The sequence below is a fragment of the Atractosteus spatula genome, chromosome 2 (assembly GCF_055471065.1).
Source record: "Atractosteus spatula isolate fAtrSpa1 chromosome 2, fAtrSpa1.hap1, whole genome shotgun sequence".
In the NCBI taxonomy this organism is placed as follows: Eukaryota; Metazoa; Chordata; class Actinopteri; order Semionotiformes; family Lepisosteidae; genus Atractosteus; species Atractosteus spatula.
In genome coordinates, this window is record NC_142707.1 from 16,979,610 (window position 1) to 17,004,742 (window position 25,133).

At 34.6% G+C, this 25,133-nt stretch overlaps 1 protein-coding gene across 1 annotated transcript in view; it reads left to right on the forward strand.

Moving 5' to 3' along the window:
* ush2a (Usher syndrome 2A (autosomal recessive, mild)) overlaps positions 1-25,133 on the forward strand; it is a 405,544-nt gene that overhangs the window by 295,688 nt on the left and 84,723 nt on the right. The window contains exons 50-54 of the mRNA XM_088939657.1: positions 6,560-6,783; positions 10,913-11,123; positions 11,713-11,910; positions 13,986-14,140; positions 17,030-17,228. Coding sequence (XP_088795783.1) covers positions 6,560-6,783; positions 10,913-11,123; positions 11,713-11,910; positions 13,986-14,140; positions 17,030-17,228 — 987 coding nt within the window. The remainder of the gene's footprint in view (positions 1-6,559; positions 6,784-10,912; positions 11,124-11,712; positions 11,911-13,985; positions 14,141-17,029; positions 17,229-25,133) is intronic.

Below are 25,133 nucleotides of genomic sequence, written 5' to 3' on the forward strand. Positions count from 1 at the left end.
GACTCTCTGGGATTATTAAAACAGATAATGATATTAATAACATCTACATCATCCAAGAGATGTTTGGGTTTAATTATGAGTTAATTCACACGTCTGATTTCTGCCTCAGACTTTTCTAAATATCCTAAACTTTGTGCTACTGTTGTTCAGACGTTAATTATGCATGATAAAAGCAGAGAGTTACGTATCTTACATAAAGCTGTCAAGGTTAAATCTGAATATTTGCACCATTTCAACTGTTAAAAGCTTTTCAAATAAGAGTGTCATCTGTATGAGGTGGATCATGATACACTGATGAAAATAGGTGTGATGTAAAAAAGGAAACATATCAAGGACACAGTGACCATTTTCTTGGTTCATTTTCTCTTTGAGTTCTGCTAAAATGGCTATTAAAACAGAGTGTTTATTTTTTCATGTTCCTCTACTGCCAAAACTAGTTTTAACATACAAATGGTGGCCCAGTCTTGATCCAAATAGTAATGTACTGTATGTTTTTAAGATGGAATACCAGCAGAATGCATCTAGCAAGTTTTTTATTAGCATGGGTTTTATTTTGGCTCTTCTTAATATAATTCATTGATGTTGCTGTAACAAAGATCTTTGTTAAATATCATTAACATAATGTTGCACTGTGAGATTACCCGGGCAAACTGTTCATAGTTTATCTTGTATACATATACTCTAGCATTGCAAAAATGAGTCAAAGAACCAGAATTTAACTGAAACACCACTTCAGTGGTCAGGAGATGGTAACCGTGAAACTGCACTCAGATAGCCAGGTGGCATTGAGTCATGACTATTACAGATGCACGTGCTAACTGTTGTCAGGTTTATGGTTCTTCCATTATGTTAAATTGTTGTAGCCGCAGTAGTTGTAGAGTTGGTACCTTAGATACACATTCTAAAATGAGACAGTCCTGTCATTTGATCATTTTATGTGGTTGGTTGACTGGATCTGGGTTGATCATGTGTGTGCCTTGTGAAGCAGTAGCGCTGATGGATTCTAGTGATGACAACATGCATGGCAGAAACATTTCAAGGCCCTATCTGCCTTCTCTTTCAGTGAGCTGGAACAATTATGCTATGTGATTCAACCTAGCTAACTTATGCATCTTTTATGCTTGAAACACATTACTTTTGCATTTGTGTGCACTTAGAAAAATACAGCTGTGCTTTGATTTGATAGCCATATAAACTGTAACAATGGTTTTATAACGTATATCTGTTATTTGAACTCAAATATTTTTAAAGCATCTGTATATTAAATATAGTACTTCAGTTCGGATGCCATGGTGGCCATTGCCGCCTAATTTAAAACTTAGAAATCTAATGTTTTATTGAAAAATCTTAAATATTCTTTAAAATAATTTGTTTCTTAAAAAGGAAATTCCTTTGAGAAGGTGTATTTTGGTTGAATAGCACAACACTGAAACACATATACAGTAGCTGTGTTTCTTGTCTTAGACTGAGGAAAACAATCTTCATACCATCAGTTGTGTCATCTGTGATATGTGCATTGTATGCTTTTTTGCTTCCCCAGAGAGTCTAGAAGATATAAAACAAGTACTAATTTGCACTTTTCTATATTAAACACCATCTGCCAGGTCTTTGTGCAATCTTGAATCTAAATCTCAAATCTTCAGTCTTGTTTTTTTATTTTTCTTTGTTTGATAATCTACATATTTTGGTTTCATGTAGGTTTCACTAGTTTATGTACTACACAAAAATTCTAAATATTCAAATAAATTAGAAAAAATGACAGAACTAATATACGGTAGATCTTCTGTATGAGGCACCCCACTTACTAGATCACAACAATTTGAACCTTTAACCCATTATCATTATCCCCCTGTTTTCTATCCATTAACCAGTTTTTAATCTAAACACACACATTACCTTGATTGCTGAATTCCAGTATTTTAGATTTGATCTCTTGAGGAACTTTATCAAATGTATCCCGATAGTCTCCTAAATATACAGTACTATATTGTATGCTATGTACTGTACAGCATGTAGCAATTGCTGTTGTTTGCTTTTTCAAAGAACTGAGTTCTTCCAGCTGTTTCTTTTTAATAACAAAATAATTAAGATCTGCATTTTCTAAATCATCACTGACAAATTGCTAGAATTCTATTTCCAGACAGAAGATCCACTAGTTTAGTTCTAATTATTCTTTACATAACTTCATATTGGCCAATAAATTGTCTATCTATATAATTATTTGGTTAACCTTTTTTACCCTTAAGGATGGGCATTGGTAATTTTCCACATTATGGATATTATACACATTAAACAAGTAAGATAAGGATTGTGAATAAAATCTCCAGTTTCCTTAAACAGGAAAGAGTAGAGTATTATCAGGCTCTGGAGATTTGTTTATCTCCTCCTGTTCTTATTTTTCAACACACTTCCACGTAGTTTCCACTTGTGTTCCCTAGTTTGTGTTATTCTGTTCGTTCTGAAGACATCTACTGGGTTGACTTGGTCAATGCCTTTAAGGATTTTGAATACTTGCAGAAGATCCCTTCAACCTGACAACATAGGGCATTCCCTTAAGAGTGTATCTGGTTGCTGTTCACTATACTTATTCTAGAGCAGTGATATATTTTCTTTAATGTGGTGATCATAATTCTACATGAAATTGTAAATGAGGCCTTACTGGTACATTATGCAATTTTTACAAAACATTCCGTGTTATAAATTCTGGGTTTATATCTATTCTACCATTTAATTTGCCTTTTTTTCCCAAAGTTATTCAGAAGATATAAATGATGTGTGAACATAAATACATAGTAGGTTCTTCTAACTTGCTGTTTTCAAATTTGTATTTGCAAAACCTGTCTACATGTATAATATTTTAATGATATTGTTTAAAACTTTAGTTAGTTAATTGGTGTTCCTAAGATTTTAAATATGAGTGCATATCTATCTATTACATTAGAAGTAGTGTACTGTAATTTTAGTCCTCTGAAATGGGATCTGGGCCTGAATTATTTCATTAGAACTGTTCCTGTTTTAGACCACTCTCACAATTGCTATTATGAAGGGCACAATTCAAGATAGCAACTATGAGAATAATTTAAAATACCCAGTTGTGGAGACCAGCAGTATTATTGCTCCACTTCATTCCAACTGTACCCTTGAAATTTAGGATTCTTTTTTGTCTATGCATATACAGTAGTTTCATATAGTGTCAAAGAATTTCATAGGGATGCTAAGATGATTATATGAAAAAAACAAAGAAATAAACAAACTACAGTATATCCCTTGGGCTTTGGTACGTGTTAAAATAATTAAGGGTTTACTCCATAAAAATAAAAACTACATACTAAACCATTTATGTTATACAGTATGTAAAAAGTAGTTGTTTTCAAAAAGAAGCAATCCTTAGCTGAAACGTATTCATAAACAATGACCAAAAACACTGAAAGTAACTTTCTTTACTGTGAACTTGGTGATGATCATCAACTGACAGACAAGGGTTATAGACCTATTTTATGTGTGCACTTCAGAGTGTAGAATTCTATGGGGATCACAAGTTATCCATTACAGGAAAATGCATGCAAACAGTAGAGAGTGGACTCCCAGGGTCTCAGCAGAAGTGCCCTCTCTGGACAGCAAATTCGCCTAATTGGTAGTCCCCCAAGAAAGCTTAGCTGAAGAAGTGTGAGCTGATTGCCCTTTCACTCTTTCTGCCCAGTGCACAGTCTTCTTGAGGTCAGAGTGGAAGCTCATTAGCTTAATAGTGGGAATTCATACTTGAAGCTTAATTAAATATGTTCAGCACTGCCTTATGTAATTTACCTGTAAAGATCTTTACACAATTTTTAAGTAAATGGGCAATGTTATTGTATAAAGTAATCAATACAGCAACAGAGAACACGTCTTTGCATTTGCTTAATAAAGAAGCAAATAATAGAATTTGTCTTAAAAAAGCATATTAGTGATTAGTTATTTCTGTCAGCACCCTATCAAAGACTGATAGGGTATATGAGGAGGCATATATAGATATCTCTGTGCTTAACTCTCAATGATGTGTAAGGTTTAAAAACAAACAGTATCAAATAATTTGATTTTTAGTAAACCAACTGTAGGCAGAAGATCCTTGCCCACTACCATCTAACTTTCAACGTTTGATTGAACTTTTGTTTCATATCATTTACAGCATAACTTACAAATCCAAGAAGCCTGTAGGGTAATTGGCAGAACTTAATGTAATCATTTATTACCAGTTTCACAAATAGTCAGTTCTCTATTTAAGTCCATCGTTTATGGAATTGAACTAAGCTACTGTAATTGGAAGTGGTGCACAAAGATATTTCTGTTCTTGATTTATCATTGTGAGAATATAAAACAATTTAAAATATAGTCGTATTGTTAGAAAAATATTTTGAAAAAAGTTTTATTGTTTTTCAAGAACGGAGGTGAAGGACATGCCTGAGTTTAATTTTGAAATGTATCTCTGTAATATTTGTACAAAAACTGGTGACATGCTTAAATAACCTGTAAAATGGTTCCTTCACCTTTTACATTGTGTATTTTTTTCCCATTGCGTCTAGTTTACCTAAGGGAGCTCCTTAACACACTCATATTGAATTGACTTTCTCATACCAAATCAGATCTAGCTAGTCCCAGTTCAGTTGTCTTTGTCAATATGTATTTTATAAATACAATGAATTAACAGATGCTATGGAATAAAAACTGCTGGGGCAGCAGTTATATTTCCACATCTCTCCCAGGATTCAAAAGTTGTATTGGAGTAAGCTGGTATTAATTCTGCTCGCCTAGAATGATATGAAAAAGAGAGAAAAAAAATACAGTTTCTGCTTGTGTTTTTATTTGCCAAAACATCTCCATTTTAATGCACTTTGTATACTTCTAAAGCATGACTTTGAAAATATGTCTTTGTCCAGAATTTGTATTTCATCATATAAATATATTCAGGTATTTAAAAGTATTTAGTTTGATCAAAGTTTCAGTTGTAACCAAAGGCATATTTAATCCATGGCACACACTTTTTATCAGTTATTCATTGCATGATAAATATTTACTTATCATTAACTGAATTAACCTTAATTCACATGCAGCATAAGCACCTTATGTTCATTTTGTTCCCTTGCACTCTAATGAATGTATGCAAATCCATCATAAACCCGAAGATCAGCAAAATAATTTCACAGCATCATGCATGTTAACAGAATACAGCATTGCATTCTTTGCTAAAACTGTTGATTGTATAAATCATTTTAAAGTTTAATTCTATAGTTTATTGTTTGCTGAATTGCGTATTAATCATAATAATATACATTTTACAACTTAAATTATTTTTTCAACCATCTTGATAGGAAAAAAACATGATTTTTTTTTTACTTTTGACTTGAGGCCACAATGTCAAACTTCAGAAGCCATTATGAGCAAATTTATAGAGCAGCCAGAGTTCAAAGGATGGGTGCTGCTATTATAGAAAATTGTCTATCTGTTTATTTGCAAGTCATTGAAGCTGAAGTGATGCACTATGGGAATTGCCACCAAACTCTGCTTCGCAACATCTGCTCTCCCTAAGTGAGTTAGTGCACGTCAGACATATTTATGTCAGAATATTGCAGTGATGGATGCAGTCTCCAGAAAATGTTGCATAAAAATCTGCTGTGCCTTTCTGGCCGTTAAGTGAAATTACTATTTAAATTAATGGTGCTGTCACAGTTTATCTGTGCAAAGAATGAACGCTGATTAGGGTATTAAGCAATTAGCAATTTATCATACTGGAACAAGGTTGATAGTAATTAAAGTAGTGGTGGTTTACCCAAGGAAATAAAATAGGAGTCACTTCCTGTTAGACAAATTGTAAACCCTATGCAGAAAAATACAATTTCTCCTTGAGGGATGTGGAATCATTCCAACCTTAAAATACAATTTCCCCCTTTTTTATTCTATGTTGTTTCTAGAACACAACATTAATATTTAAAAAAACCCAATTAAAGTATTTAGGCTGGTTAACCTCAGGGTGAAGAATTGTGTCTATGCCATTAGGTACACGAGACCCCAAGAGTGCCAAAAATTAAATTCTTTAATTTGTCATTTGTGTAGAATGAGAACTCAACGCATTGTTACCTAGATGTGGACTATAAATTACATTGCAGATTTCTGCTTCCCAGGAGACTCGGTTAAAAAGAGTTTGTGCATCTTCCCCTTAGTCTTCTAGCATATTCATCTGTGCACTGAATGTGTAGATTGGATTGGTTTTCTTGTGGGTTTGGACACTTTCCCTGCTCTTCAGTATTTGAGGATTTCAGTATGAGTTTTGCTGAAACACTGGAGTGAGGTGCCTCTGTTCCTCTAGACAAGTTTTAAGCATAATGCTAGAAAAAAATACCAAAAATAGTGCTTAATCAGAATATGCTACTCCTATTGGTGGTCAGTTCCCAGCAAAGTTCATGAATGTTTTAGGTCTAATCTTTGTCATGACTGTCATCTTCTTTTTTGCTTTCAGACAATAAAGGCCAGTAAATTTTCTGTGTCATATTTTTTTACAGATATTTTTCATTTTATGTCTTTATAGGCATGTCATGTTGTGGAGAAGAATACATAAACACATCAAACACTATATGCTGCACTGGCCATGGTGGGATATCCAGACCTCACCCGAAGGGAAATGAAACAGTTTCAGTGAAGTGCTGCGGAACCGAAGTTATAGATTCTACAGAAGAATGCTGTAGTGAAGTGGGGTATAATCCCTTGAAGTATGTTTGTGCTGACAAGCCTTCACCTGGCATACATTTAAAGGTAAATAATTAATGGATTATGAACATCAGCTTGTTGATGTTCTGACGCAGTCAAAAATGGCAAACTAAGTAAAGTAAAGCACTCCCTAGTCTTTAAACCTGATCTTGTTGAATTTCTGAAACAAAAGGTAATTTTGTTCATTAGTTGGATGGGAGATACTTGAAGGAAATTAGGTTGCTACAGTAGTAAAAATGCTACAGGACAAACAAGTGTCTAAAATGTAGTGCACTTTAATAGTTGATGAGTCCCCGCCACAACTGCTATAACCTATGAACTTCCTTGTTTTAAATTCATTTTCAGTAGTCATTTGCCCTTGAGGTCACAGATTGACATATAGTATATGAGGTTACACAGAAGAGTAGGTTTTCTGTATTTCTTTAAAAAATCCTTTTACTGTATCAGTGATCTTGTTTGCATGACTTGGAGGCCATTTGCAGACCTCACCTGCCACAATTGTTTTCTCTTTGGATGATTTTGTTTTATTTGTAATTTTTAAAGAGTCAATATAATTAAAAATAGAAAAGCATTGAGATTAATCACCTTGCACAGTTGAGAGAGAACCAAAACATTGTGCACAGAGTTATATATGTACAGTACACAAGTAAGGTAGGTAAAATACAACACCCATTGATCATTTTGATTTCTGTTTCTTGTTCAACTCTGCAAGGCACCAGGATTTTCAATTAAAAAATGGATCAAGATGATTAATCCTCATTTCAGTCATTATTTCTAAAATGGTAAATAGTGTTCAGTGGCACTGCCACTTGGTCTAAATTTGTTGTAGGAGAATTATAATAAATATAAACTAATATGTTGCTCTACAAACCCAAGATATTACAAGATAAATGTAGAGTCCAAGTAAACATACTGTAAATTCATTAACTGAATTTAAATGGCTAGTTCCTAGCAATATGTGACGAGGAAGAACTTGTTTTGTTATGCCATTGTAAATGGAAAATGGGTTACAAGTGAATTAAACATTCATATGATGTTCTTTATAGATATGTTTTGAGCCTACATTTGACACATATTCAAGTATTACAGTTTGTGCTCACACCAGTTCATTCACTATGTAAACAAATTACAGGGAATATCAATCAAAGTGTGTTTTGTTGTACAGTATTTCCTTTAGTAAGAAATATATTGATAATATGAATGTAACAATCAATAAATTTAAAAAAAAATGCAAAGCAATAGCTCATTTAAAATATTAGGTTGTTGTTTTCTAAAAGTATTGAAACGATCAAAGCATGTTATAGTCTCCATCACATACTGGCATTGATAAACATGAAATTATTGTAATTGATATCAAAGCAATTGGTCTCAATTACAAATTATTGTAATTGATATCAAAGCAATTGGTCTCACATTCATTCATTTTTCACCTCTTTTATTTACTGCTGTCACTGATGGAAAATATGGTGGAAAAGAACAAGTCATTACATTAACCTGATTCAGCTACAATAAAATGAACAAATAAATACAGATAAAATCTATCTTGTCTCTTCTTCCTGAATGACATTTTCTTCCATCACTTGTCCTGATTCATTTTTTGTCAGTTTTTGGCTGATACATTTAGTTGCTTTTTTAAAATGATAGCTGTTAATGAGTGTGACACCCAAGTCTGTAGTGCATGAGACAGTTGCATACTTCTAATTAGTTTGTGGGTTCACCTGGAACATTTAGCACTCCTGTATGCTATCTGTGTAGCTGGAAAATTGCCTTCACAGAAGTCAGACACATTACAGTGATGAAAGGAAGCAGGGAGGACTATGAGTGAGGCCTGCATTATACTGTACGTGATGATGACTGAAGACCACACTAGCTCTACTACATTTTTCTTTCACAAAGCCTGTCCTTGTGATGTCTCTTACTAAAAATGTACTTATCATATGATGATGAATTTTAAAATGAATTGCCTTCACAGACAAATTTATTATATTGAGACAATCTGTCTGTCCATCTGTCTGTGTCTTATAAAGAACACTTTGCATCGCAATTATGTTTTTTATAAGAGTGTGCAGTCTAGATCAGACAGCTGTTTCAATTGAGCACTTACAAAACATTTGTGATTCTTCCCCTCAACATTGTGAAACTGTAAGTGCTAATTAATATTCATTCCTATAAACCACAGCAACTGCATTTTTCTAAAAGTATACAATTACTCTAAAAGGTGTTTATTTTAAAATTGGTACACTGTATAAGCATGCAGTCCATTTCGCTGATCAAAGTTTTCAGCGTCAAGCTGATGAGCTCTAATAAAGGTGAAACAGCTGGCCATGGGTGTTAATTTTGATTTTATTTAAGCAAAGAGAGAAAAAAAGCAGAATAGAAACTAAAGCTCTTGAAATCTCTTTAGACTCTTCCACCTGTCATCATTGCTAATAGGCAAGAGTTACTTAATATTCATTCCCATAATTCACAGCAACTATTTACTTTTTAAAACACAGCATAAGGAGATATAACAAATAACATATCTATGATTAGTACCATATCAAGCATTATCCAAGAATACTATAAGACCAATAGTTTCCTCTGCAGCAAGACCTAAGAGCTTGTAGTGTCATCAGTAAAAGCTCCTCTGTTAGATGCCTTAACTCTATTGTTTGTGATGTGTGATTGGATGAAAAGGAGCTCTAAATAGTTCACATTTCAGTAAATACCTGTACAATGCCAATTATTTTATCACATACCAGATTGTTTATTTTCTCAGCTGAAAGGTACAGATCTCATAACAGCATAGAGGAAAAAATAGACTGTTCGGAAATGTGAGCAGAGACCATTCACCTCTTTTCACACTATAAGTCAACAGTGTTAACAGTAGCTGAGAAAACCCTGGCCTTCGAACCAAACCAGCCTCAGCTGTTGGTCAACCCTTGCCCCCCCCTAGGGATATCCCAGTCAGCTAATGGCACAGTTCAGAAATGATCCAGAGATCTGTGGAATGTGAGGTTCAACCAGCATTTTAGGTCAAGGACTTTGCTGGTTGAGCCAGTGGGATTGTTTTTTAACACAATAATATAGGAAGCATTAGAGGAATATGCTACTGTTACATCTTTGTCTTATTTCATTTCTGTTTTCCATTTTACTATTCTGTTCTTTCTTTTCCCTTAAGGCATAATAGTAATTACCTCAGGGCAGTTGATCTTTCTGCCAAGCTAACTCCCTGGCACTGATTAATTCTACCTCTGTGACTTGAGGTATTAGTAGAGATGCATGATCTATTTATTTTTACTTTGGTTGCGTGTTGGTTTGTTAGTCACGTATTTGTTACCTTAAACTATGCTTTGTTCTGTTCAGAACATGATGCAAGCCTCACTTTATTAAAAATGTCCAATTGTTGATGAATTGGCCGTATTAAATGTGAAATTAAAAATCTTGATTATGAAGTTGATTATGTAGCAATTGATACTGGCAAATTTGTTTCTACAGATTTCCTAATTTGGTGTGACCACACCTGTTAAAGTAGTATACGTAAGCATGTAGGCTCTGGTTCCCTCTGAAATTGTCAGTACTGGCTTAATATAAAGTACGCTTGAAACAGCCTACTTTTCAAGAGCAGCTCATTTGTTGAATCAGAAGAAATGGTTCACACCCATGAAATGAGAAAATTATATAGTTGTAAAATGTATGGTACATCGCCATTAAAGCACAACAGGCCTGATTGTCTTGAGGAAATATCCTTGAGGAAGCTTTGCTTGAGGAAATAACCTCTGAGGAAGCAATGGGTAATCTATAGAATATTTTCATATACTGTAAATCTGCATGGAACATGTTTTGCACTTTGGAATTAGTGAGTGGGATTTTTTTTTCCCCCCCATCCAGGTACTGGTCAAGCTCATACCTGCTTAGCTTCAGTTGGTTGCCAGCTGTGAGTTGCAGGGTGATATACAGTACAGTAGCTGCTGGTTGATTTATGATTTAGTCAGTTCTCACATCTCTTGGTTAGAGTTTTAAAAATATTTTGTGAAAACATTTCCTTGTTATATAAAGATTGTCCGGCTTTCATGGTAACAGATAAGAAGAATAAATGTTGTTTGTACTTTACTTCAAATAATGTGATAACCTGTCATTAGTGACAAACAGATGTGGTTATTTGCTTGTCGCTAAAATTCATTTTTTTCTTCAGCAGCAGGATTGCAGACCAAGTATGGTGTGCCCCCTCACCATGGCTTCTGGGGCATTCTGTGGCAAATGTAACTTCAACCCTGCAGTGTCCATCTGCACTTGGGTGACAGGGTTACCCTCAGCCTCCCCTACTGAAAAACTAATGGGAACACAATGTCCCTCACCAGAGGAGCTGGTCTATACTGGACACCCAAACAGATACATGTACACAGGTAAAATACACTGTTAGTGTTCACACTGCAGAGGGTGTAATTGTAGTGCAATTAGTCACTAAAAAATGCTGCAACTATTGCCTTTGGGTTTTTTTTGTGCAATTAAAAGGGAAAATTTCACAGCTGGAACCATAAATTGGAATTTGTAGCGCAGATTGTGTAACTAGTGACTTTCAACTAACAATCAGGAAACAAATACAAGTTTAAAAAAATAAATTTATATAATTTGTTGTTGTGTTGTTTGTGTTTAGAATGAACACAATACTATTATTAGTAGTATAATTAATAATCAGATAATGATCACTAACAATTTCAAAAATTAATTTAGAAATCTGACTGAATTGCCCATTATTTTTGTAACTGCATTTATTATTTTGATGTAGTACATAATTATACCAAAAACAAAAATGGTGTAAAAATACACACAGTACAGTATAGTATTGTTCAATAAAATGCAGGAGAGTATAGGAAATTGTGTCATTATAAAATAAATACGCTATCACATCACTCCTGCAAAATTCATAACAAAGGGAGCTACACCCCTTTCAAAATGCTAATTCAACCCATGTCTTTGTTTCATGATTTATAGACACAGACCTGGAGCCTTACACCACATATGAGTACAGAGTGGCTGCTTGGAACAGTTTCGGCTGGGGATTCAGTAATTTCAGCAACGCAACTACTGAGCAAGATGTGCCTCAGGGAGTGAGTCCACCTAAATGGAGCAAAGTGGATGATCGTGAAGACATCATACTTCTGGACTGGGAGCCTCCTGCACATCCACACGGTAGCTTAGTGGAAATTTCATAACTTCTGTTTGAGTGCTGTCTTGTAATTCTGGAGAAGAACTCCAAGCTGTACATCTTTATAGAAATGTATAAAAGATATAAAATTTGACTTGAAATTGAATTACATTGCTGTTAGTTCCTAATGTACCATACTTGGCATTCCAGTGCCATTCATTATAGTGTCTCATTATCTACTCATGCTCTTAGGAGTCATCCCCAGGATTGACATGGGTACAAGGTCAGGCTGAAGCACCTCTCATTACTTAGTTGGCCTAATAAAGACCCTTTTATCCATTAAGTCATCTCATTGACCAGCTTGAGCCATACTTTAGATTGATCCATTTTTAAAATTTTCCCACATTTTCTTGTAGACTATTATTTCAGTACCGTGAAAACCACCACTATCAAATTAGAGAACAACTGGTTGTTTCTCCTCCCCAGATACAGTACATTTATTAAAGTACTTGTGGAAAGACTAACAGGATCATTTAGACATGAATGTTTGCTAATGGTTATCTGTGTTGGCCATGACTATTACATTTCGTATAATTCACCATTAGAAAAAATTATGGAATGTATTACTATAGAAAATATCAAAATGATTATTGAAATGTAATTCAAAAGCCTAGGCTATTGAGGTTTTTTTCTATTTTTTTCTTGTGTGTTTATACTCACTTAGTGCAGTAGTCCCTGACTTAAAACTAAGATTAATGAAGACAGAAATAAGATGTGAGAATAATTGAATAAAGGAAGGTTTAAATCTAAGTATAATTATTATCAAAATCAGGTCTTGAAACTGTCTTGCTAAGCAAGGCAATTTATTAAAAAAAATAATTACAGTGTACACCTGTATAAAAGTATAAAAATGTGGTACTTTTGATGGGAACTTTAACATTTGGATATGCCACTAACATGCGCCAATATAATAGCACTATGTATTGATGGATTTTTTCCAATTGTAAACATAACCAACCAAACAACCAAACCACTGTTTTTTTTTTAAATGAAAGTTACTAGGAAACATATCTTTTTCTCATATCAAATTAAATATACTATATGCTGAAACATTTTAAAACACAAACCCATATTCACAATAGTCATTAATTAGGATAAAGTGAATTTTATTCTAAAATTTTTTACCATCATGTAGGCTAATCATTTGTAGTAGTTATTGTGCAAAGTTCAAAAGTTACATGGATCATGTGGATGTGTTCTTGAGAGGCACCCCCATATCAATGTACTTGCCATGACATGACAGACATGATGCTGCCAAACCATAGAGAGGTTCTTATTTTCAATCTGTAAAGCTTCCATGAGATCAGTTATTTAGCAATGGTTAACATTTGCATGTCTTCCTAACTCAGTCTGAAGGTGAGTTGGGTTAAGATCATCCAGAACAATCAATGCATGACATTAAATTGACATATTAAATCAGAAGATAAAATAAAATGTATGTTGAATATTATTGTTACGATAGCTTAAAGAATTATGTTGACATGTGCCTAAAACAGTGGTTAGTACGATGCTGTGCGGTCAGCAGCAAAAGTTCTTAATTTGGCATGAACCCCTACTCCATTTGGGTTCCCTTAAAGAGACCTCTGCTTACCTTACACACGTATGGTCTGACCTTGTCACATAAGACAGAAAACAAGATTTCTTAGGAAAAATCAGCTTTTGTCAAATCTGTCAAATTTTGTCAAATCAGCTTTTGTCAAAATAGGACCCTCCATATTATCTAAATCCCAATCCTATGATTAATTTTCACAATTAACAATTATATTATAATAGGTTTTCTCATTTGGTGTCTGTCGCCAGGTTTTCACCTTTAGATTTTGACAGTTTCATAAAATGGGGACAATGTGAAACAGACAGCTTTGAGAACCACTGCTTTAACTGTCTATGTCCTTAACAATTTATCTACCGTCATCTCCTTCATCAACCTGGCATACAGTAACTTTTTTTTAAATAATAATTTTTACGTTTTATAATAAATGATAAAGAACAATGTAATGTATTAGTGACAATTTCTAAGCTTGTCTTTTTGATTGTTTTTTGGTGTTTGTAATTTAAACAGGTCTTATCAGTCATTATTTCATTCTCCGAGATGGGAATGAGCGATACCGAGGGACGGATCGCACCTTTACTGATGTAAGCGGCATTCGTCCTTATCAGGAGTATGTATATCAGCTTCAGGCTTGCACTGTTAAAGGCTGTACAGACAGCAGGAAGGTATGTTCAGTTTTTGAAAACAATTTTTCATTTGAACAGCAAAAAGTGTTGTAACCTACCTCTATGTACTTTTTGTGAGCTAATATTTATTTTACCAAATGCAATAAAAGACCGTAAATAAAATATTTAATCCATCTGCAGTCCTCCCTCTCAAGTTTCTAATTGAGGAGATCTAAAATATAATCAAATATTGTAGCTACGATGGGAAATGCCATTGCAACCAAGCTTTGACCTAGCAGTCCAAAAACCCAGATAAATAATATCAAGACAGGCCTGGATCCAGTGATGCCAAACAAAGGAATACAGTGGCTCCAAGAACAGTGGCAACAGCTTTTTAGCTGCAATGAGACAAGTCAGCTAGAATACATTTCTGATTCTGTGAGGCCCACATTAGTCACTGTCCAGCAAGGGTATTACGAATGAACAGGGGATGTCCCTGCTTGTAATTACTGACAAACAGGGAAACTTCCAAAGCGTGTAAAAATATATGTAGCTGTCCCTGGACAGGCAGTACTCTGTACTAAAATATCTTCATAAGACCATCTGTGATACTGTAGGTCAAATACATTACGTATAGAAAATGTAACTGGATCATTTGATTAAGCTTTTTGGATAAGGATACATGCATTAGCCCAAATATTGTCCTACAGTTTCTTGAAGAGTCAATACATCATTTAAATAAGCAATTACTTTTCCACCATTATTATTTTTAAACTGTAAATTTATTTTCAGGAAACACTCAGAGGTGAAGCTATATTTGTGTCTCCATTACCATTCTTAATAAAATAAAGGAGCATTTTTGTCTAAAATGATTATCTAAAACCCTTTCAGTTAGCACTTGATTAAGACTTGGAAAACACAACTTATTTAACCTATCCACTAAATCAGTCACCTAAGGCTGGAATTATAATAAAATAATTATTGTATAATTATTAAAATGTGGCACTCCAAGATCAGGGCTGCCTACCCAATTTATTGGCTTTTGATGAACTGATTAAATAAAATATGGATTGTTTTTTATCCATGATAACTTTCATACTGAATATCAGAGACCTCCAAGAACAGAATATGCTTTAACCCAGTTACTTACTTGGTGTACATTTCAGTCTGAATCCAAAGTGTAAAGAAAGGTATATCATGTAAATTGGTCCTTTTCTTTCAAGGATTTAGTCATGATATACATTAATTTCTTTCCCAAAGTCATCCTTTAAAAAAAACTAATCTATATTTGAAAAATGAAAAACCCAGTATTGAGAAATAATCTTGAAAGGCCTTTTTCAGGAGAGCAAAACCTCTAGGTTACGTACAGTATACTGTATATACAAGATTCATTTCAATGGAGTCATCTTTGTTTTTACAAATGGAAAAATAGTTTACAAAAAAAGAATATATATTGTATACCGAACCTCTAAATAATTAGTACTTTATATCTGCATGTTTGTTTTTAGAATAAAAGAGTATACAAATTTTAGATAATGATTAAATCATTAGTGATAGTAATTGGTGAGATGTTGATTAATTAATCATTCATGACTGACCTTGATTGATACATTCAAGTTACTTTGTTGTATAAGCACTAAATCACCTCATTAGTGAGAAAGCTTATTGGGGGTTTGGGTGGTTTACCCTGTTGAATGTCAAGCATAGAAAAAATCAGGAAAGAAAATATAGAAAGGAACAAGTATGCTCTACTCATCACAAGAAAAATGTCCTTGTGCTAACAAAATATTGGCGCAACACGACAGGTAGATTCAACAACAATGGAGTCAAGTCCTCTTTATTCAATTATGATAAAGGTTTTGTGTGGACAACCTTGATGGATGTCAGTGAGTGTGATGCAAATGAGAAAGATGTTTAACTAGTTGAGTGCTTTGCACTACAGAAAAATCAATGGGGAGACCCCATTGTGATGATATGAACAGGAGTGTCAAGTCTCTACTTAACTTCACTTGTAAGGACTGCACGGTGCTACATTGATCATACTATACATTAAAACCTGGGACTTCCCTTGCTCCCCTTCCTGCAGGCTAGACAACATTGCATTCACATTAATTCACATAACATGCCAGTTATCCTATAAATGTTCTGTTCACCAGATTTGAGCCCCATTGAAATTACTGAGATGTGGTAGGATAATGTTTGGCATCTAGGCTCAGACCCCTGTAATCAGGTATTTACTTGTTCAGACTGTACAAAAGGACTGGGTTGGAATACCACAAGACAGCAATCTCAGCGTGGAGCAAAGTACGTGTCATAGATACTGTATATAGCCTGTAATACTTCCAACATTGACCATGCTTATCTAGGCTGTAATTTTCACAGCAGAAGCCCTATAGATCAGTGATCAACAAATGTTAATCAGCATAATAAGTTTACCTACGCTATGCCCTGTCTGTTCAATACAGTGTCAGTGCACCTGCTACAACAATATTTTTTAGATAAAAACTTTGCAGCTTTAAGTGATAAAGTTCCTTTGTTGATCAGCATACAGTATTTTCCGTTGCAGTACCCTTTGATAGATCGATAGACACTTCACCATATTTTTTTCTTAGTTTTAGTACTTTTGTCTGGTACCCCACCACTTTTAAAGAAATGATCTTACGCTATAACCCGCTGCCTCCTCCCCTGACAGAAAGGGCTGATTTAATGTCAACAGACATGCAGCAAGAGCACAGACAAGATCAGCAGGAGAGATGGTAGCCCCAGGCTCCAGTAAGGTATCTGAGGTTCGCTGCCATCTAAGCAAACCTTTGCTGGGTCCTTGCAGCCCTTTCTTAATAGTCTGCCACTCCTGAAGACAACAGTTTAAACCACTAGTGACATTCTATTAGAGCAGGATATCTAAGCCTCTATTACAGCAAATTGCCCTGTAATTCTTTTTGTCTTTAGGTAGTTGCCGTGACTGTCCAGGGAGTTCCAGAGAATGTCCATCCGCCGACAGTCACAGCCCTTGGCCCCCGGGCTCTGCAGCTGAGCTGGAGTGTGCCTGCAAAACCAAATGGCATCATCAGAGAGTACCACATCAATCAGACTGGCAGGGGGCTTATCTACACAGATAGCGCTGGTAACATGCGTCACATTGTAACAGGTATATTGCACAGCAACGTTTTTTTTCTCTTTCCATTTGAGGATTTTTCTGTGGTTGTTTTTTTCTTTCTTCCACTTTTCCAAGCTTTGCGTTCAAGGAAATCAAAAGATTTGACACAGATCACATTTCTACACTTTTTTAATACAAATATGAAATTAACCAATGAAGAAGTTAAATTATCAAATAGTTTTAAGAGACATTTTCCGAATTAAATATAGAATACCAAGGACAGTCATTTCTGCTTTATTTTCCTTCCATTTTGAAAATTAACGCACTGACTTTATTCTACAGTATATCATGTAATGCATTACATTTTTATTATTCTTAGTTTTGTACTATATAATTGCTTTGCAGATATGTGAGTTTTGAATACATTGAACAGGGCAGTCATATCATTAACTCTACATTGCCCTGAATAAAGATGTCAGCAAATTGCGCATATATTTTTAATAGCAAAAAATAGAAGATACAACTTGTCTTAAATGAAAAAAAATATTCACTTGCATATGGCATTAGCAATAAAACTAAGAATGACCATTTCTAATTGCAAAAAACTATGCAATATGTTAAAACAGTAATTAGTGTTTTAATATAACACACTAAAAATAGCTTCATACCTCCTCATGAGTTGAAAGAAAAAAGCTATGCTGTTACCTTTTATGTTTGATTTTTCAGTTTGATACTGTACTTTCACTGGACACCTTTTGAGTGCCATATATATTTTTCACTACTGTTTACTTTCTGCACTACATGTAATGCAACAGAACCATGCCTATTGTAATATTGTTTAGTGATTTACAAATTTTAGAACATGAAAATATAAGAAATGTTTTTAGCTTGGGGAAGCAATTAAAATGACAAACAAAGTACTAGGACATACATTTAAAAGTTTAGACTTTTAATCAAATGATTTCACATAAAATCATATAGCACACCAGTCAGTATATTGAGTACATCATACTTTTACAAAACACTGGTGCTCTCGAAATAGTCCAGAGAAAAGCAATCAAATACATTCCAGTGCATAAGGGAATGCCCTGACAGGCTGAAAGCACCATACATTTTTAGTCTTGAAAAAATCCCCATGATTCTGGGGATTAAATATCTGATTCATGTCTTCATATAATTTCTCTGTCCCATGCTACAAAACATGGAACATTTTGTTCACCTCTGTGCTTTACATCTAAAAAAGCATTTTATTGTTAAAAATTCTACAGTAAGAAGTGCACACAAATATGATTTTGCTTCTGAGCACTCTTTTAGTAAGACTTTGTAGGGCAGTTTAATTTTAATTACCATACCTGATAAAATTATGCCTTTGTGATAGCAATATTTCTATACACAAGCTCTCACAGTTCTGCAGTTGATATACATAATATATAAAATTTGATTTTATTTGTCAGTAAGACAGCTAGACAGTTGTCTTCCTGGTGAGTAATCAGTTCATAGAAGGAAGTTAGGAATACTGTGTGAAACTAGGAAGAATACCCCAAGATAAACTTTTGAGAGCTCTTTTGAATCATAAAAAATGTGTGAAACAATTAATTTGCTAAGATGAATACAAAAATTAAAAAATGTTAAAACTGTTTTAAGAATTGTTTCAGTTTTATAATATAATTAATAATAACTCAGAATTATGGAGCAGGGCATGTGTATTTTGTTTCTCTCATATTAACATCCATTTTAGATTCTGTAACTTAAACAGTCATATCATTATTGTCATGGATGTGGAATGGCCAGGAGAGCAATAATGACCCTATGCGTAGTGGCAAAAGGGGCAACATGGAGGTTGGCCCGGGTTTAGGGGTTCAGACGATGTCGGGTAGAAACCTATGCCCTCAAGCCGCGGAGGAGACGACCTGGTGCTAGGGGGGTCTCAAGACATCCGAACTCTCAATGCTGAGCGAGGAGGAAAAGGTGATCCGGAAATATTTAGCCCCACACAAAGACACACTGGAAGGACAAGAAAAGCAAAGGGAAACTAGGAACAGAACAGAGTAGGAGTGTCCTCTAGACGTAGAGGGTGTGACAGTTATACACTGTACAGTAACATTGGGCTAACTGTGCAAGATGGGGCATTCTTTTCTATGGAAATTAAGTGTATTATTTTTTGACAGGAGAATTGCCATCTGGCTTCTGCCAGAAAGTACTTGTCACATCATTTAAGACACTACTGAGGGGTAAGGTTATAAAAAGAGCAGAATTGTTCAATGTGGTCTTGGAGGAATGTAATGAAGTATTTTTAAGGTGACCCTCAACACTTCTCATCTGTTAGAATACCTTCCACTAGCTTGTTTCTTTCTTTGCAGTCAGTTGTTCCACTAGAGCTGTAGACAGCTAATCTACTGTAGTTTTGTTTGCCAGCTATCTCCTATGAATCTATCCATAGCACACCATCAAAAGAAACTTCTCAATTACAGCTGCAATAAATTCAGATAGTCAGAAAGAAAGCAGACAATGTGGGAAAATGTGCTCACTCCCATGGTGTGGGAGTTATGTGCTGCAAAAAAAAAAAATTGGCTGTGGAGAGGGAAGTCATCACAGTCTGTTGGACCATAAGGCCTGAGCATGCCAGAGCCAATGCTGTGGAAGGGCTTGCCATGCAGCCTGATAAGCAACACAGAGTAGCATAAAACCACCTCAGGGTCACTTTCTGAAGCTAGAAGAATGGGGCATTGCGTTTGCCAGTACCACCAACTAGTGATGACTTCAGACCACTGCACAGTGAACAACAGAGAGAAATTTAGAACCCACCGCATTATGGAGAAAACCTACTGTACATGCAGAAACACAACCTTCTGTGTACAGAGGCTGCTACTGTAAGTGTTTCTGGTGGGTTTCATGGGGACAACTCCATGGAAAGCATACATGACCCAGTTTGAAATGGCGCCTAAAGCTAATTGAGAGGGGCAAAACTAAAAATGTGATCCTCCCAGGACAAGTACTGAGGAGACCAGCATTAATGACATTGTTGGACCTGGCAGGGAAACAGTTATATCACTGGAGGCATTCTGCACTGCTGTTGCACCTTGGTTTAGCAATTCAAAACATATAGTTAGCTGCCAGGAAATACCACCATCAATTGGATGGCTACCATCTGAAAGGCTGCGCCCATTGTGTTGTGTTACCTAGCAAGAGAAGGAAAAGCTAGGTTTCTTTGTCTTTTTTCAGAGAACTGTTGTTATCTGGTGATCATCATCAGATCACTAAGGACTTTCCTAGCAAACACACATTAGGAGTTCAGCTATGTAAGGCAAGCTGAGTTAAAACTACACCTACTGTATAACATATCATCTGTTTCACAGATAGACAAAATTTGAGCAGAAGTGGACAGTAAAATTAATGTGGCTCACATTTAATGACAAGAAGAAAACAGTTTTTTTGTAAAATAATTTATAAAATGTGGGGGTTTAATAAAGTTTTTCTACAAAGCAGGCATCTATCATGAACAGATTTGATTAATTTCATATGAAAAAAAAAGTTTTTCAAAAGTCATGAACAATCTGAATATGACCATGAAGCAGCTAGCAGAGTCTGTAATAACACACTAAATGTATGTGTTATGATAAGTTTTACTAAGAAACCTAAAATACTTTCCAGTGCCGCATATTCAAGGAAATCAGAAGTGTCCTGAAAAACTATAATTAGCTGTAGTATAAGGTGGAGGAACATGTTTTTACTATTAAAGAAATCCTTATTAGCAGTAATAAATGCTGTTTTGTGTTAAGGTGGTGGGTTCAGAATAATAATTTGTTAATGTGAATACATACTGATACTGGTGAGCTTCTCAATCCGTCCTATAAAATATCATCTTCTATGAAGAGATTACATTCGAATAAGGCCTTAGAATGCAGCATTTCAGTTCATGCCATATCAACAAGATGGTATAAGCCTGTATTTGACTGCACAGAGTTCAGAAGGTTTAGGATGTGTTATTTGTGGCCTTTAGATCAAGAGGAGTTCTGCAGTGGAAAATTTGTTGAAAATTAAATTAGCTACGCAAGAAACGATGCAAACCCTTCATATGAAGGCCATGTTTTTGATTGAAACCAGCATAGAAGAAACAGAAATTCTGTTTTGAGGAGGAAATACTCTCAAAATTGTGTTTTTTTCATTCTTTCTTAAGAAATGTCTTGTCAGAAGATTCCAGAAAAAAAGTCCAAAGTTACTATCACTGTTCCCTTGAAGTTTTTCACAGTGAATCTTCATCACGGAAAGTAATTGTGTTATTTAATCTTATTGATACATTTTAAGAGTATTATTGTGTATTTCTTCAATCCTCTTGAATTTTGGGAAACATTCCAGCTTTGGCCCATGCTGCTTCTCATATTGTTCATGTCTGCCTGTCTCAATTGATGTGGGGAGAATATTTTCTAACTGGTTACATAAAAGCCTGATACATTAAAAGATGTGTTAAAACTGCTGCATGACTGCTCTTTCAGTCAATTATACAGAAACCATTAATTCAGTGTTTTGCTTTCTTTTTTCATTTCCACAGCAAGCTTTACTGTATTCTTTTTATTAAAGTATTCATGAATTTTAATACATTATTTGCCCTTCTGTCCACCTAAACTTGTTATTTTATATTAAACATTAATAAATCCACTGATAAACAAAAAGCAAGAAGTATTCTGATAGTGCAAGCATAAACATATATATATATCTTATGCAAAACAAAAACAAGCTTTTACCCAGTAAAGCAAATAAAGAGCAACAGGTATAAAACCCTGATCACAAAGGCAATGGGTACTCTATTTAATTAAACATTTACATCTAAACTGTTTTTCAACATGATAATATGGAAAATAGAAATATTGTGAGCAATTTTTACATTTCCTTTATTATTTTAAATTGAGTGTTTAAATGGATTATTAAAAAGATCTTGATAAAGGTAATGGTTAATGTAAGATTGATTATTATTTTCAAAATAGTGTTTCTTTCCTGTTTTTTCCACTTTGTGAAAAGCAAGCAAACCACCAGTTAAGGGACACTTCACTTATTATTACTGCATTGTAAAGTTACAAGTGAATATTATCTGGGAGATCCTGATAACATTAACCAAGTGTAGAGAGTATGATTTTGGTGCAGCAGAAATATCTAAAGAGCTCATTCCATCTTCTTTGACTGCTTATTAAGTGTTAACTGTTTCCCACTCCTCAAACTCTACAGTTTTTCTGTTACCTTGCTGGACACAGAAGACATCTGGATGTACTGTGCTCATTTGATCCTTGTGTTTATTTATGCATGCTCTTTCTGGAAGCAATCTAATGACTAAAGTACACCTAATTCCCATAATGAAAGACTACCCTGACAATTACTTGTGTCCTGGTGTCGGTGTGATTTGTGGAACTTTGAGACAGTTATTTTTATCTTCTGCAGAGTGTACCAGTATAGTTGGACACTTGCCATTAGTCATGAAGCAAGGATATTGGAAATTATAACGGCTTGCCTTTTAGGTAACAGCTCTTGATTTACATATTTAGACATTTTAGGGATATGTGCTGTTTTTGTTACTTGTGGTTTTTTTTTGTTTAGAATCTGTAAATAAAACAGTTGACAAATGTTCTGAAATGCAACAAACTGTACTGATCTGTACATGCTCATGAAGGAGTAATTTCCCTTTGTGCTGAGTTGTTGACAATCTGTTCTTTATCAAGAGCTTTCTGTATGCAAATTAGACCTAAGTGCTGCACTGCACGTATCTCTCTTAGATTAAAAATTTTAAACAGGAAAATGTGCATAATTCATATGATTTAAAAGAATATAGCTGTCACTGCTTGCTGTGACTATCAATAACCTAATTATTAAATCCATGTTCTGGATGTCTGTTTATGTGTTTTTGATCTACTGCCAATTGCAATTAATTTTTCTGTGAGAAATGTATAGGGAAATTGTCCTCTATGCATTGTGAATATTGTGGAAATTCTCTGTGGAATACTATTACCAAAAAGTATATCTCAATGATAGCATAAAAGGCAAACAGTGAAAGGGAGAGGTATCACTCTTCCCAACTTTAATAAAATAAATTGCAAATGGTAGGTGAAGGAATAGAGAACTTTGTCATCCATTAAATGCCCTTTATTATGACATGATTAAACAACAATTCTGATGTATTTTATTTGTAATGGATGATATGGTGTATCTAGATTTTCAGAAGGCCTGTGATAAAGTTCTTCATTAAAGATTAATTTCCAAATTGTAGGCAGTAGGCATTAAGGAAAACTTGAGTGTTGTAAAAGAGAACTGGTTAATGAACAGGAAACAGTGCAAATACTAGTACTAGTACTCAGATTGCAGCGATTTAATTATTGGAGTACTACAGTGATCTGTACTTGGACCATTGCTCTTCTTAATTTATTTTAATGATCTACAGTATATTCTGGTATATTAAGTAAATTAGTCAACAGAACTTCAGGAAGGTTAGATACTAATCTCGCCTTCTAGGTTCTGTACAGTAGTGTACAGTAGTACTGTAGTGTGCAGTGAAGTAATAAAGATTTTTGGCTGATTTTATTTGTTTAATGAATAATGACAAAATAAAATGTGTCTACTGTTAGGACTTAGTGATGACTAGATGAAGGTCAGATATGTCTTAATATGTATTGTAAAACCATAGACTCTTAAGCAGGTGTACTTTTTTCACATCACTGCATAGGTCACCCTCAGGACTTCCATTCAAGCACCTCTCTCGCACCTCTCCCGCCTCCCAATCTATACCTTCAGAGTAGAACCATAGTTCACTTCATGCAATAGCTAAGGGGGTTAGCTTCATGCTTGTACAGTATCTAGGCTGTTGTTCCTTCAGCTAGGCAAGTTATGGTATATATGTCAAATAACATTCATACATTTTCATCTCATTCATTGGGATCTAATCAAACTACTGAAATGGAGAAGACCTAGGTATTTATGTTGACACATCATTTACATCTTTTAGACAATGTGGGAAGAAATGAAAAAGGCAAACAAAATGTTAGGATATGCCGTATAGTTAAAAGTGTAGAATGAAAAAAAGACATGTTATGGTACAGTTGTATAGCGCACTAGTGAGGCCTATTAATATTTAGTATATTGTGTACAATTTCGGTCACCGTTATATAGAAAAAATATTGCTGATCGGGAACCAGTGTAGAGAAGAGCAACCAAATACATTCTGGGCCTTATGGGAATGTTTGACACAAACAGGCTGAAGTGGGTTGATCATTTTTTAGTCTGGAACAGTGAAGATTACAAGGGGACGTTAAACAAGGATTCAAAGTCATCAAAGGCATTGATAAAAACAGCCTATCCGATTCTCCTTAATGCACAGTGAAACAAGAATGAAAGGATGCATGTTAAAACTTGTGTATTAAAAACCTAGAGAGAGGCACTTTTTTACCCAGAGAATTCTGGAAGTATGGAAAGAACTCATGTTGTTGAAGCTGATGCTGTTTTTTTATGGCTTCTTAAATTACTGAGTGAAATCCTTTGTTCAATTAGCTGCTAACTACTAAGCAGGCTAGATCGGTTGAATGGCCTCCTCTTGTTAGTAACCTTTATATACTTATGTTGATAATGCATGTGTTTAAAGTGGTAGTAGAAGAATGTATAATAATTTTAGCTAATTCTGTACATGAGAGGAGATCATTAATTCCACGTAGCACATTTGGTTTCCTCCTAGACTTGATGATCTCATCCCTCCAGTTGTTAAGTTTCCTTTAAATAATCCAGGTATCTTATAGTATGATGAAGGTTCACAGGGGTATGTCTAATTTAGTCAATTTCACATATTTTGTTTTCACATTTTCTGCTCTGTTTATTTAACTTTATTATAATTTAGGATAATGATGTCAATTCCTTGTCTAAATACATCCATCTTTCTTTTGTTAAACAACAGTGTTATGTTACATCAGATCCATTTAAAAATAC